General features: G+C 49.9%; 1 protein-coding gene across 1 annotated transcript in view; it reads right to left on the bottom strand.

Moving 5' to 3' along the window:
• Nucleotides 1-14,085, bottom strand: part of LOC139239037 (RNA-binding protein Nova-1-like) — a 59,009-nt gene extending 44,924 nt beyond the window's left edge. The window contains exons 1-2 of the mRNA XM_070867542.1: nucleotides 13,568-14,085; nucleotides 12,484-12,503 (exon numbers count right to left, since the gene is read on the bottom strand). Of these exons, the coding sequence (XP_070723643.1) occupies nucleotides 12,484-12,503; nucleotides 13,568-13,715 (168 nt within the window). The 5' untranslated portion in view covers nucleotides 13,716-14,085. The remainder of the gene's footprint in view (nucleotides 1-12,483; nucleotides 12,504-13,567) is intronic.
• Between the last annotated feature and the right edge of the window lie 535 nt (nucleotides 14,086-14,620).

The following is a 14,620-nucleotide window of genomic DNA, read 5'->3' on the forward strand; positions in this document are numbered from 1 at the left end:
GCTTCCCCTTAAATACATCTACAGCCTTCGCCTCAAATGATTCCACGTAGTAGCGAGTTCCACTTTTTGGATAAAGAATACTCTTTGCAAGGAATATGTCTTGCAAAAATCATGGGGTACATTTTAAATGATGCGAGGAGGCTCGATCGGAGCCTAAACACTGGCAGGGACCGACTGGGCCGAATGGCCGGTTTCTGCCCCATGGAGTTCTGTGCTGGGAGAGCTATATTGTAAACTTCACCCCGACCCACTCAACTCACGAACCCTCGCACAAATCATTAGTAACTGACCATCTCACTCAAACACAACATTATCTGAAATGGAAATATACTGCCACAGTAAGGGGTACTCTCTTCCCCTTGACAACAGGCAGGACAGTGTAGAGGGAAGCTTTACTCTGCATCTAATCCGTGCTCTACCTGGGAGTGTTTGATTGGACAGTGGAGAGGGAGCTTTACTCTGTATCTAACCCCGTGCTGTACCTGCCCTGGGAGTGTTTGATGGGACAGTGTAGAGGGAGCTTTACTCTGTATCTAACCCCATGCTGTACCTGCCCTGGGAGTGTTTGATGGGACAGTGTAGAGGGAGCTTTACTCTGTATCTAACCCCGTGCTGTACCTGCCCTGGGAGTGTTTGATGGGACAGTGTAGAGGGAAGCTTTACTCTGTATCTAACCCCGTGCTGTACCTGCCCTGGGAGTGTTTGATGGGACAGTGTAGAGGGAGCTTTACTCTGTATCTAACCCCATGCTGTACCTGCCCTGGGAGTGTTTGATGGGACAGTGTAGAGGGAAGCTTTACTCTGTATCTAACCCCGTGCTGTACCTGCCCTGGGAGTGTTTGATGGGACAGTGTAGAGGGAGCTTTACTCTGTATCTAACCCCGTGCTGTACCTGCCCTGGGAGTATTTGATGGGACAGTGTAGAGGGAGCTTTACTTTGTATCTAACCCCGTGCTGTACCTGCCCTGGGAGTATTTGATGGGACAGTGTAGAGGGAGCTTTACTCTGTATCTAACCCCGTGCTGTACCTGTCCTGGGAGTGTTTGATGGGACAGCTCCTCCAAGGATTATTCCCATTGAGTCCAACCTGCTAGGGACCAGTTCCTATGTAAAAGGCACTATATAAATGCATAAACCCGCCAATACTATAAAGCAGAAAAACCCCAAAATGTTGCAAACACTCAGTTGGTCAGACAACAAGAAATGCACAATGGCTTGCAATGGTGCGAAGCCCCAATCTTTATCATTCTGGTGCATCAGAGGCGACTATAACCTTCCGGAGGTGTGGAGCCCAGAACTGAACGCAGTTACTCCAGGTGGGGTCTGACCAAGGTAGCATAATTCCCTCCAGCGTAGGAGTTCAACACCCCTCTCTCTCCTCCCCCCTCTTTGTATTTTGGCATCGGAATGTTCTGAAGTACAACAGACATCGACTCAAACCAAACGAGGAGCAGATAATTGCAATCTACCCCACTGCAACAACAACTGCCATTTATATAGCGCCTGTGGCTCAGTGGGTCGCACCCTCGCCTCCGAGTCCGAAGGTTGTTGGTTCAAATCCCACTTGAGACTTGAGCACAAAAATGCAGGCTGATGCTCCCAGTGCAGTGCTGAGGGAGCGCCGCACTGTCTGAGGTGCCGTCTTTCGGATGAGACGTTAAACCGAGGCCCCGTCTGCTCTCTCAGGGGGACGTAAAAGATCCCACGGCACAATTTCGAAGAGGAGCCAGGGGGAATTATCCTCAGTGTCCTGGGACCAATGTTTATCCCTCAATCAACATCGCAAAAACAAACAGATGATCTGATCATCATCACAGTGCTGTTTGTGGGAGCTTGCTGTGCACAAATTGGCTGCCGCGTTTCCCACATTACAACAGCGACTGCACTCCAAAAAGTACTTCATTGGCTGTAAAGTGCTTTGAGATGTCTGGTGGTCGTGAAAGGTGCTATATAAATGCAAGTCTTTCTTTATATTCAAGACAAAGATCAACAGATTGATTAAGGGAACCAAGGATTTTGAAGATAATGCAGAAAGATAGAGTTGAGGTCGAAGATCATCCAGGGTCCTATTAAATGGCGGGGCAGGCTTGAAAGGTCGAATGGCCGACTCCTGCTACTGTTTTGTATGTTCTTATGAGCCCATTGATTCCATCCTATTGGATACGTCAACATACAGCAGCTCATTCAGACCCCAGTTCCGACTTGAGAGTAAAAAATGGGAATAATGGAGTTTAATGTAGGGAAATGTGAAGTTATTCACTTTGGTAGAAAAAATAGAAAAACACTTTTTTTTAAAAATGGTGAGAAGCTTTTAAATGTTGGTGTTGAGAGAGATTTGGGTGTCCCTTGTGCAAGATACACAGCAAGCGAGCATGTAGGTACAGCAAGCAGTAAGGAAGGCAAATAACATGTTGTCCTTTATTGCAAGGGGGTTGGGGCACAAGAGTAAAGAAGTCTTGCTACAACTGTACATGGAAACATAGAAGTTTACAGCGCAGAAGGAGGCCATTACGGCCCATCGTGTCCACGCCGGCCGACAAAGAGCCACACGGCCCTCGGTCAGCAGCCCTGAAGGTTAAATATAAACCCACGAACAATGAACAATGACGGACAGGTAAAGAGCACCCGGCCCAGCCAGTCTGCCCCACACAACTGCGACACCCCTTACAGGGCCTTGGTGAGACCACACCTGGAGTACTGTGCACAACTTTGGTCTCCTTATCGAAGGAAGGATATACTTGCCTTGGAAGTGATGCAACGAAGGTTCACTGGATTGATCCCTGGGATGAGAGGGTTGTCCTATGAGAAGAGATTTTGTAGAATGGGCCTTTCCTCTCTGGAGTTTAGATGAATGAGAGGTGATCTCATTGAAACATACAAGGTTCTGAGGGGGGATTGACAGGGTAGGTGCTGAGAGGTTGTTTCCCCCGGGCTGGGGAATCTAGAACCAGGGGTCACATTCTCAGGATAAGGGGTCGGCCATTTAAGGAGGATTTTCTTCACTCAGAGGATGGTGAATCTTTGGAATTCTCTGCCCCAGAGACCTGTGGTCGCAGAGTCGTTGAGTATATTCAAGGCGGAGATCGATAGATTTTTGAACTCTAAGGGATATGGGGATCGGGCGGGAAAGTGGAGTTGAGGTCGAAGATCAGCCGTGATTTTATCGAATGGCGGAGCAGGCTCGAGGGGCCGTATGGCCTCCTCCTGCTCCTATTTCTTGTGAATGATCTTGCTTGGATATTTCAGGAGTTTCCTGTTGGAAGTTTTGATGAGGTGGGTTGGGATTCCGATCTTCCCCTTTTTCCCGTCACGCCCACCCACCCTTCCCACATTCATTCTTTGCAAAAGTATGAGCTGTTGGCCCGGTGAGTCAGCTTGGCTCAGTTGACAGCACAGTCACCACGGATCCCACGGCACGATTTGACGAGTGGCAGGAATTTTCCTGGCCCCGCAGGGCAATTGTCCAACCTCAGCAGAAAGGGAAAAAAAAAAAATGAGGCGTAACAGGTCATTTGCCTGGCTCCGGCTCGTGAGATCTTGCCGTGCATACATAGGCATTTCCGTCGCAATTGCGGCTGCACTTCAAAATGATTTTGTTTGAATGCGAGATACCCTGGGGTGTCCGGAGAAATGCCGCCACGCACTAAAACACAAGTCTGTATAGCTCCACCTTTTCCTTTGGGATTGCTCGACGAGAAAAGATCAAAGTGCCCATCTCGTTCGCCCCCGGCCCGGGAGTCGCGTGATGCACGGACAATGGGGCTGTTGACCAATCGCAGCGACCAATCTCCGTCAATTGCTCGACAATGGTCAGCCGTGGCTCAGGGGGCAGCACTCCCGCCTCGGAGTCAGGAGGTTGTGGGTTCGAGTCCCTCTCCAGAGACTTGAGCACAATAAATCCAGGCCGACACACCCAGTGCAGTGCTGAGGGAGCGCCGCACTGTCGGAGGTGCCGTCTTTCGGGTGAGACGTTAAACCGAGACCCCGTCTGCTCTCTCAGGTGGACGTAAAAGATCCCGTGGCATTATTTCGAAGAGCAGGGGGAGTTCTCCCCGGTGTCCTGGGGCCAATATTTATCCCTCAATCAACATAACAAACACAGATTATCTGGGTCATTATCACATTGCTGTTTGTGGGAGCTTGCTGTGCGCAAATTGGTTGCCACGTTTCCCACATTACAACAGTGACTTCGCTCCAAAAGTGCTTCATTGGCTGTAAAGCGCTTTGAGACATCCAGTTGTCATGAAAGGCCCTATATAATTGCAAGTTTTTCTTTTTACAACAGGCCCAGACATGAGGCAGAGAAAGTGGTGGAGATCTTTGGGAATTCATGGGTCCAAATTCACCCCTCCCTCCCGACCATGCTGCAGTCACCACACGTCATCTTCCCAAATTACTCGATACGATATCCTAAAATATCACTTCCTGAAAGGAATCCATCTAATTTGCATATGGACGAATTAATACTGGGTATTCTACGGCGAGTGTCCCACCTCCTGACTCCCCAAAGCCTTTATCTACAAGGCACCAGTCAGGAGTGTGATGGAACACTCTCCACTTGCCTGGATGAGTTGCAGCTCCAACAACACTCAAGAAGCTCGACACCATCCAGGACAAAGCAGCCCGTTTGATCGGCACGCTACCCACCACCTTCAACACTCACTCCCTCCACCACCGGCGCCCCCTGGCTGCAGTGTGCACCGTCTACAAGATGCACTGCAGCAACTCGCCAAGTCTTCTTCGGCAGCACCTCCCAAACCCGCGACCTCTACCCCCTAGAAGGACAAGGGCAGCAGGCGCATGGGAACACCACCACCTCCACGTTCCCCTCCCGGTCACACACCATCCGGACTTGGAAATATATCGGCCGTTCCTTCATCGTCGCTGGGTCACAATCCTGGAACTTCCTCCCTAACAGCACTGTGGGAGCACCTTCACCACACGGACTGCAGCGGTTCAAGAAGGCGGCTCACCACCACCTTCTCAAGGGGCAATTAGGGATGGGCGATAAATGCCGGCCTTGCCAGCGACGCCCACATCCCAGGAACGAATCTAAAAAAAATACTGCTTGCTTGCAGCGTCTCCCTAGGGAGCATGTTCAATCGATTGTCCACTCGTTCACTGAAATATAGTTTCTGCAGATTAGTTTTGAGTTTACCCCCTTCAAGCGCAGTCAGTGTCATCTGGTTCTACTGTTCTGGACAAGGTGAAACAGGCCTTCAACGGTCAGTATTATTTAGTCCCTTTAGGATCCTTAAAACCAGCAATCATATCACTTCGCAACCTTCTCTTTCCCAGCGAGAACAGGCCCAAGTTACATAATGGCTCGGCCTAATCCAGTCCCTCCATCCCCTCACTCATTCTGGGTGCTCACCCCTCAATCGCCGCAATATTAGTAAAGCACGGTGACCAGAACATGCACACAACGTGCTCAAGTGCTGACGCTTGACTGACTTATCGAGGGGCAGATTACCTCACTGGTTGCGCTCAATATTGACATTTCAAGACATCCCAACATGATTTGCTTTGCTCACGGCCACCGAGCATTGCTGCGATGGCTTCAATTTACTGTCAGTCAGGGCCCCCAGATCTCTCGCACTAATAGTCCCTCTTCCTGGCTTGTCCCCGTGTGAAGCATTTTCATTAGATCTTGCCCATAAGAACGAGGAGCAGGAGTCGGCCATTCGGCCCCTCGAGCCTGCTCCGCCATTCAATAAGATCATGGCTGATCTGATCTTGGCCTCAGCTCCACTTCCCCGCCCGTTCCCCATATCCCTGGACTCCCCTTGTCCTTCAAGAATCTATCTCCACTTTAAATATATTCAATTCAGCCTACTGGCGGCTGCCCATTCCAATACAGGCTAGTTGGGCGCCAACCATGGATTTATTTCCCCCACCCCCAACGTTGACTACCGTTCTATCACACAGCAAGTCCCATCCAGAGGGCCAGCTGATGAAACGCTCACTTGCCGAGACCACCACGGGACTCGAGGCCTTCCAAGGGCACAAACGCTCAACCACTACAGAGCCATCAGGCTAAGGTCCACCATGTAAACCTCAGCCATGGCCCAGTAGCTGTTAAAAGATCCCATTGCACTATTTGAAGAAGAGCTGGGAACTTCTCTCTGGTTCAACATTCTAAGAAAATATCTGACGGGACTGGACAGGTTAGATGCAGGAAGAATGTTCCCGATGTTGGGGAAGTTCCAGAACCAGGGGTCACAGTCCAAGGATAAGGGGTAAGCCATTTAGGACCGAGATGAGGAGAAACCTCTTCACTCAGAGAATTATTAACCTGTGGAATTCCCTACCGCAGAGAGCTGTTGATGCCAGTTCATTGGATATATTCAAGGTGGAGTTAGATGTGGCCCTTAGGGCTAAAGGGATCAAGGGGTATGGAGAGAAAGCAGGAAAGGGGTACTGAGGTGAATGATCAGCCATGATCTTATTGAATGGTGGTGCAGGCTCGAAGGGCCAAATGGCCTGCTCCTGCACCTATTTTCTATGTTTCTATAAGAAATAGGAGCAGGAGTCGGTCATTCGGCCCCTCGAGTGGGTGGGGTGGATTGACCCATCCACCTCCACGGAGGTGTGTGGGGGGCCTGACCCATCCACCTCCATGGCACGAACCTGGTATTGCAGTACTTCCAGGAACGGTGCAGTGGCTCTCGGCCTTTTGGCTAAGAGCATTGGCGCAGAGTGATCCTTGATGTGTGCAAGGTGACCTCTGGCGTTTGTGATTTGACAAAGAATTGGAAAGATTGGCTACGAATTTAAAAATAAAAAAAAAATAAAAAAAATTCGGCCCCTCGAGCCTGCTCCGTTGTTCACTAAGATCAAGGCTGATCTGATCTTAGCCTCAACTCCACTTCCCCGCCCGCTCCCCATAACCCTTGACTCCCTTATCATTCAAAAATATCTCCGCCTTAAATATATTCAGTGACCCAGCCTCCACAGCTCTCTGGGGCAGAGAATTCCACAGATTCACGGCCCTCAGAGAGAAGAAATTCCTCCTCATCTCAGTTTTAAATGGGCGACCCCTTATTCTGAAACTATTCCCCCTAGTTCTGGATTCCCCCACGAGGGAAAACATCCTCTCTGCATCTACCCTCAGAATCTTATACGTTTAATATCACCTCTTAGTCCTCTAAACTCCAATGTGTACAGGCCCAACCTGCTCAACCTTCCTTCATATCAGCTTATGGTCAACATTACTCTGGCATCTGCCCGACCTCCCCCTCCCCTCCCCTCCAACATTAACTACCGTTCTATCACACAGCAAGTCCCATCCAGAGGGTCAGCTGATGAAACGCTCACTTGCTGAGGCCACCACAGGACTCGAGGCCTTCCGGTGAAGGCCCAAGGCCACAAACGCTCAACCACTAAGGCTAAAGTTCACCACCTAAACCTCAGCCATGACCCAGTAGCTGTTAAAAGATCCCATTGCACTATTTGAAGAGGAGCAGGGGAGTTCTGCCAGTTCCCGGTTCATCATTCTACCTCAACCAACAGCAGGACGAGAATAGCTTACCTAGTGATTGACCTCAATTGTGGGACCTTACTGTGCATAAAATGGCCACCACATGCATTTCAAAAAGTAACACTGGCTGCACTTCAAAAATAATTTTTCGGTATGTGCCATACTTTTGGGGTGTCAACTGTGTCAGCTGCGGCTCAGTGGGTCGTACACCTCGGAGACAGAAAGTTGTGGGTTCAAGACCCACTCCAGGGACTTGAGCACAAAAATCCAAGTTGACGCTCCCAGTGCAGCGCTGAGGGAGCGCCGCACTGTCGGAGGTGCCGTCTTTAGGATAAGACAGTTAAACCGAGGCGTGTCTGTCCTTTCAGGTGGACGTAAAAGATCCCATGGCACTATTGCGAAGAGGAGCAGGGGAGCTATCCCTGGTGTCCTGGCCAATATTTATCCCTCAATCAACATAACAAAGACAGTAACTGGGTCATTATCACTTTGCTGTTTGTGGGAGTTTGCTGTGCGCAAGTTGGCTGCCGCGTTTCCCACATTACAACAGTGACTACACTCCAAAAGTACTTCATTGGCTATAGAAATGTAAATATGTAAATATATATAACACACACACACAGACACAGACACAGACACAGACGGAAGGGTAACAAGCTTATCTTGGGTGCAGAGTATATAATGTGTACCTCTGTAAAGAAAGGTTTGTAAGCAACTAAAAACTAGGCTCTAGCAGTTTATCTTTCACCATCTCTCCATCCGACTTTTACATGGGACATCCCGAGAGATGTGACAATGCACTTGATAGTTTCGTAAGTAAAGGCGCTACCCAGTGTCATTCAAAGCCAAACAACAACTTGTATTTATATAGCACCTGTAACGTTGCAAAATGTCCCAAGGCGCTTCACAGGTGCGTTATCAACTGAACGTGACACCAAGTCACATAAGCTGACATTAGGACAGGCGACCAAAAGCTCGGTCAAAGGTTTAAGGAGGGTCTTAAGAGGAGGAGAGGGAGGCGGAAAGGTTAAGGGGGGGGAATTCCAGAGCTTAGCTGAAACTGAAGGCACGGCCGCCAATGGTGGGGCGATGATTGGGGATAGGCAAGAGGCCGGAATTGGAAGAGTGCAGAGATAGAAACATAGAAACATAGAAACATAGAGATGTCGGAGGGTTACAGTCAATGTTCAGAGTGAGCGGAGCTAGGCGACCTCGACTGGCACACTGGTGGGGCACTCAGCCTCCCTGGCCCAGGAGGGTGAGCAATCGCTAGGGTTCCCGGCCCTGATCATCAGTAAGCATACCTCAGATGAGGATATCAGATTGGATGTGATGATTGCTACCCCGCCCCCTCTCCTGAACCCCCTCTCCACCCTTTTCCCTCCCCCGAAGCACCTCCCCCACCCTCGAACCCCCTCTCCCTCCTCCTCCCCCACCCTCCGACCCCCAAACCCCCCCTCCTCCCTTCCCCTCCCCCCACTCTCCCGAACTTCCTCTCCCTCCTCCCCCCAAACCCCCTCCCCCGAACCCCCTCTCCCTCCTCCCCCGAACCCCCTCTCCCTCCTCTACATCCATCCACCCTCCTGAACCCCCGCTCCTTCCTCCCTCCCCACCCTCCTTCTCCTTCCCCTGAAGCCCCTCCCCTCCACCCACCCCGAAACTCCCTCTCCCTTCCTCGAAACCCCTCCACCCACCCCCAAACTCCCCCTCCCTTCCTCGAACCCCCCCCCTCTCCATTCATCCACCCTCCCGAACTCCCTCTTCCCCTCCCCCGAACTCCCTCTCCCCCTCCCCTCCCCAGTGTCAGCCATGACTCAGTGGGTAGCACCCTCGCCTCTGAGTCAAAAGGTTGTGGGTTCCCACTCCAGGAACTTGAGCACATAAATCCAGGCTGACACTCCCAGTGCAGTGCTGAGGGAGCACCGCACTGTCGGAGGTGCCGTCTTTTGGATGAGACGTTAAACCGAGGCCCCGTCTGCTCTCTCAGGCGGACGTAAAAAATCCCATGGCCACTATTTTGAAGAAGAGCAGGGGGAGTTATCCCCGGAGTCCTGGGGCCAATATTTATCCCTCAATCAACATCGCAAAAACAGATTATCTGGTCATTATCACATTGCTGTTTGTGGGAGCTTGCTGTGCGCAAATTGGCTGCCGCGTTTCCCACATTACAACAGTGACTACACTCCAAAAGTACTTCATTGGCTGTAAAGCGCTTTGAGACGTCCGGTGGTCAGGAAAGGCGCTATAGAAATGCAAGTCTTTCTTTTCCCCCCCACCCACACCCCTAACCCCCACCCACTACCCATTACAGTTGAACAGGCTTCAATCAAAGCCAACACACAGAATCTTAAGCACAGAGGGAGGCCATTCGGCCCATCGAGTCTATGCCGGCTCTCTGAAAGAGCTCTCCAATTAGTCCCCCGCTCCCTCCCCCCCCGCCCCGCCCCCCATTGCTCTTCCCCCTCCCCCCCGCCCCCAAAGCCCTGAAAAGGTTTCCTTTTCTAGTATATATCCAATCACATGAAAAATAAATAGCCAGTTCTGATCTGGAACGCATTACCCAACAGGGTGTTGGAAGCAGATTCAGTAGTAATTTTCCAAAAGGACAACTGGATAAAGACTTGAAAAGGAAAAGAATTGGTGGGCTAGGGGCAAAGAGCAGGGGACGTTGGGCTGATGGGAGGGCACAGGCAGGATGGGCTGAATGGCTTCCACCTGCGACGATCGAGCTGTAGGATGTCTGCCAGTACCCATGGAACCCCCGACGAGGAGATGATGGTCTTCAATAGAGGGAGTGGAAGATGAAGTGGTGAGGTTGGCCCCACGCCCTGCAAATTAGAGGCACACTGCTCCTCCTCACAGAAATTCACGGCACAGAAGGAGGCCATTTCGGCCCATCGTGTCTGTGCCGGCCAATCAAGAGCCACCCAGCCTAATCCCACTTTCCCGCTCTCGGTCCGTAGCCCTGCAGGTTACGGCACTTCAAGTGCACATCCAAGTACTTTTTCACTGTGGTGAGGGTTTCTGCCCCTACCACCCTTTCAGGCAGTGGGTTCTGCCCCAGACCCCCACCACCCTCTGGGTGAAGAAATTTACCCTCAAATCCCCTCTAAACCTGCCCCCAATTACTTTAAATCGATGCCCCCTGGTTGTTGACCTCTCTGCTAAGGGAAACAGGTCCGTCCTATCCACTCTATCCAGGCCCCTCGTAATTTTAGACACCTCAATAAGGTCTCCCCCTCAGCCTCCCCTGTTCCTATCTATTCTTTCCTGATAGATAAAATTCTCCAGTCCTGGCAACATCCTGGTAAATCTGCCCTCTGCTTCACTTGTCGGTGGTGACAGCTGTTGCCGAGGTCCCATTGGCTCCCAAAGCCCCTGCATCACAGCCAGGGCCTCTTGAGGACACATGTCTAGTCAGGTCTTCAAAGTGGCCAACAAGGGGGCGGTTTTTTGGGCTCCCATCCACGCACCCCCCCCCCCCGCCCCCCTCCTCAAATCCACTAGGAATTGGATTGAGGTAGCCTCAACTCTCTTCATGTGAGACCCCCATCAGCTGGCAGAGGGCAGGTTAACCCCATCAGTCAGGAGGTGACACCCACAGTGCCCCCTAATCCCACTCTTACATGACCTACATAAGAATTAGGAGCAGGAGCAGGCCATTCGGCCCCTCGAGCCTGCTCCGCCATTCGATACGATCATGGCTGATCTACCTCAACTCCACTTGCCTGCATTATCCCTTAATATCCCAAAAAATCTATTGATCTCGGTCTTGAATACACTCAACGACTGAGCCTCCACAGGTAGAGAATTCCAAAGATTCACCACCCTTCTGAGTGAAGCAATTTCGCCCCCTCTCAGTCCTAAAAGGCCGACCCCTTATTCTGAGACTGTGTGACCCCTGGTTCGCGACTCCCCAGCCCGGGGGGGGGGGGGGAGAAACATCCTCCCTGCATCTACCCTGTCAAGCCCTGTAGGAATTTCGCACATTTCAATGAGATTACCTCATTCTTCTAAACTCCAGACCTGCGCTTCGAAATGGCTACAATTGTCACCCGACTGCCTTGGGGGCTAAAGGGGATGGGTTATGGGGAAAGAGGGATCGCCAACCCATATCACAGGAGGACACCCGATGCCGGTTCAGCCCAGGAGCATCACTGTAGCTGCAAAAGGGATGCCCAATGAGCAAAGCAGACTGCTCTGCAGGCAATGTGGAATAAAATGCTAATGGCGGCTGGGCAGGTAAATGGCGTGCTAACTTTTAAGAGAGAGGGGCAAGGGGGCAGAAATGAAAGATCCCAAAGCATTTTGCAGACGGCTTCAACCTTCACCAGAGATTTAAGCTGCTCATCGACATCCTTCAGCCCCACACACCACCTCTGCCCACATACACCCCCCGCACCACACCATCACATCTGGTACCCAAGTCAGGTTTAAGGCTTCAACCACAATTGATGTCACTTCTCGATTAAAAGGAACATTACCCAGCAAGATATCCACAATCAGTTTTCACAATAAATTCCACCTTCAATCTTAAGGCAACATCAACTCAAGATCTATCCAGCACCGTTTAAAACCCTTGCTTCCAGCCCTAGGTGTCTTTGCACCATATATGCAAAAGGGCTATACCTCACATTGAAAAACCAGCCATTCAAATCATCATCTCCGCATCCCTATCGAATCTATCCTCACCTCCTAAATACAATCCTGACATATTAAAATTATGGATGAATTCATTGCTATTTGAAGGATTTTTTTTCCTCCTGTGAGCCACAACCTACCTTTGCACCCATATACAATTTGGAAAAAAAATGTAAGAATTCAAACATGCGTCAATGTGCAATAAAATCCTGAAAATTCAAATTGAGATAAATATATATATTTTTTAAAAACACTAACAAATACAAGAAATGTTTTTTTTTTAAATGGTCCTTCAGAGAGAGATTGAAGGGTTTTTAATTTAAAAAAAAGGGATTCCGAAATGGTCTCCAACTCTCTTTTGCTAAATCCTTCTCCGCATCAGCTGAAATCAGAAAAATCACAGCGGATTTTCTGCAGAAACTCCTACCTGGGGCATGCATAGTGCTGTGATCCACGTTGAAAGATTGTACTGTATCCAATCACTTCTTCATTCACTCTCATTATCCGAATTTCCTGATTCCAGCCACAAGCACGATTTAAATGCACTGTACCGGGATCCAATCACAGAATCTAACTGCGACCAGCTCCATACCACCTTCATGCCGTCTCCAACGTGTTTAGCATTCTAATTTGCACGCACTGACAATCTCTTTGCTCGCCTTAAGACAATTGTTTTGGGGGAAAAAATATAAGCAACGGGCTTTTGCAAAATCACAAAACGTGCAATTGTAGAGAGGGAGCTCGGAAAAAAATCTGCATTTTTTTTTAACCCCCCCCCCCCAAAATGCAAATGTACATTATTTTTCTCCATTATATTATATTATTCTGACAAGTCGATAGCTGGGGGAGTAATGCTGAATTCGCATTACTGGGGGAGAGGGAGAGGGAGGGGGAGGGGGGGGGGGGTTTGTATTGAACACTTCCAGTGAGGGTTTGCTTATGCAAAAAAAAAACCCCAACAACGATATCAGTTTAAAAACAGAATACACGCTTTAAAAATGGTGTGGCGATAATTATATGTGCAGTCGCCGGAATTCTGTGAAGTTGCGATGGGGTCTCGCTTGTAAGAAGTACTGTACGCTGTTCCTTATAAAAGGAGGGGAACTCGAGCAAGACAAGTCCCTCTTTATTTGCATGTGCAGACCGCGAATAAACAAATACATGAACACAAGAACAGGAAAAAAATGCAGAGACCAGAAACCTGCAGTGTCAATTTCAAGCCATTTTTTTCAATTTCAGTCTGGAACTGACTGAAGGCTTTCCCAAGTTGTCTATCTCTCTCTCTCTCGCTCTCGAATACAATGTTTCTAATAGCTGGGAGTTCTCGTTTTTTCTGGTTTGTTGTTAATATATTAAAATGATTCGAGGACCTGTCATTTCGCTTGGGTTTCAAGCATTCACTTCCCCCCCCATCCCATCTCCTGATGAATTACGCGCCCGGCTTACAGAAGAAGAAGATGTAATATTCCTGCTCACCTCCTGTGTTGGTCCGCTTTGTGCTGCCGGCATCTATAGGAGCTTCGAGTGGTCTTTTCCTGGAGTCTGGGGGATCGAGTTCTATATGAGTTCCATTCTGCTGCATAGAGGCCATCATTTTAAAACAATCTCGGGGGTGGGGGGGGGGGGGGGGAAGAGGAGAAAGCAAAGAGAAAGAGAGAGGAGAAAGCAGAGAAAGAGAGAGGGGCAGTGAGATGATATCCCCTTTCTCGTGGCTCTTGCCTTTTTTTGGGGAGGGGGGGGGTTGGAAGGAGGTTGGGGGGGCTTTTAACTGGAGGAGGCTCGCTTTATATATAAATATATCTAGATAAAGAGAGAGGTTTTCTTTCTGGGAGAGGGGAGGGGAGTCGAGGGCAGGGCGATGAGACTCAGGTTTTAGGGGAGAGGGGCGATTCAGTACAGTTGCTGTATATCTGAGGATGAATCACAATCAGTCCGAACCCTGGTACATTGTAGCGAGACCTGCGCTAACATTGAAACACAGCAAGTCTCCGTGACGTCACACCACGTGACGCTGGGCTGGCCCCGCCCCCTCCGAAGCCAGCCACTCTCATGTGATCAGGATGGCCACCCATTCACTTCCCAACTCTTTCACCATTCCCACTCCCGCAACTCTTTTCCTGAGCGGGACTGACATATGACTGGATCGACCAGGCTTGTGTTCACTGGAGTTTAGAAGAATGAGAGGGGATCTCATAGAAACGTGTAACATTCCGACGGGATCGGACAGGCTAGATGTTCCCGATGTTGGGGAAGTCCAGAGTCAGGGGGGGGTCACAGTCTTTAAGGATAAGGAGTAAGCCATTTAGGACCGAGCAGGGTTCAGTGCTGGGACCGGACCCCAGCTCTTTACAATATACATTCATGATTTTAGACGAAGGAATTGAATGTAATATCTCCAAGTTTGCAGATGACACGAAGCTGGGTGGCAGGGCGAGCTGCGAGAACGGATGCTAGGAGGCTGCAGGGGTTAGGTGAATGGGCAAATGCATGGCAGATGCA

This window comes from Pristiophorus japonicus, chromosome 26 (genome assembly GCF_044704955.1).
Source record: "Pristiophorus japonicus isolate sPriJap1 chromosome 26, sPriJap1.hap1, whole genome shotgun sequence".
NCBI lineage: Eukaryota > Metazoa > Chordata > Chondrichthyes > Pristiophoridae > Pristiophorus > Pristiophorus japonicus.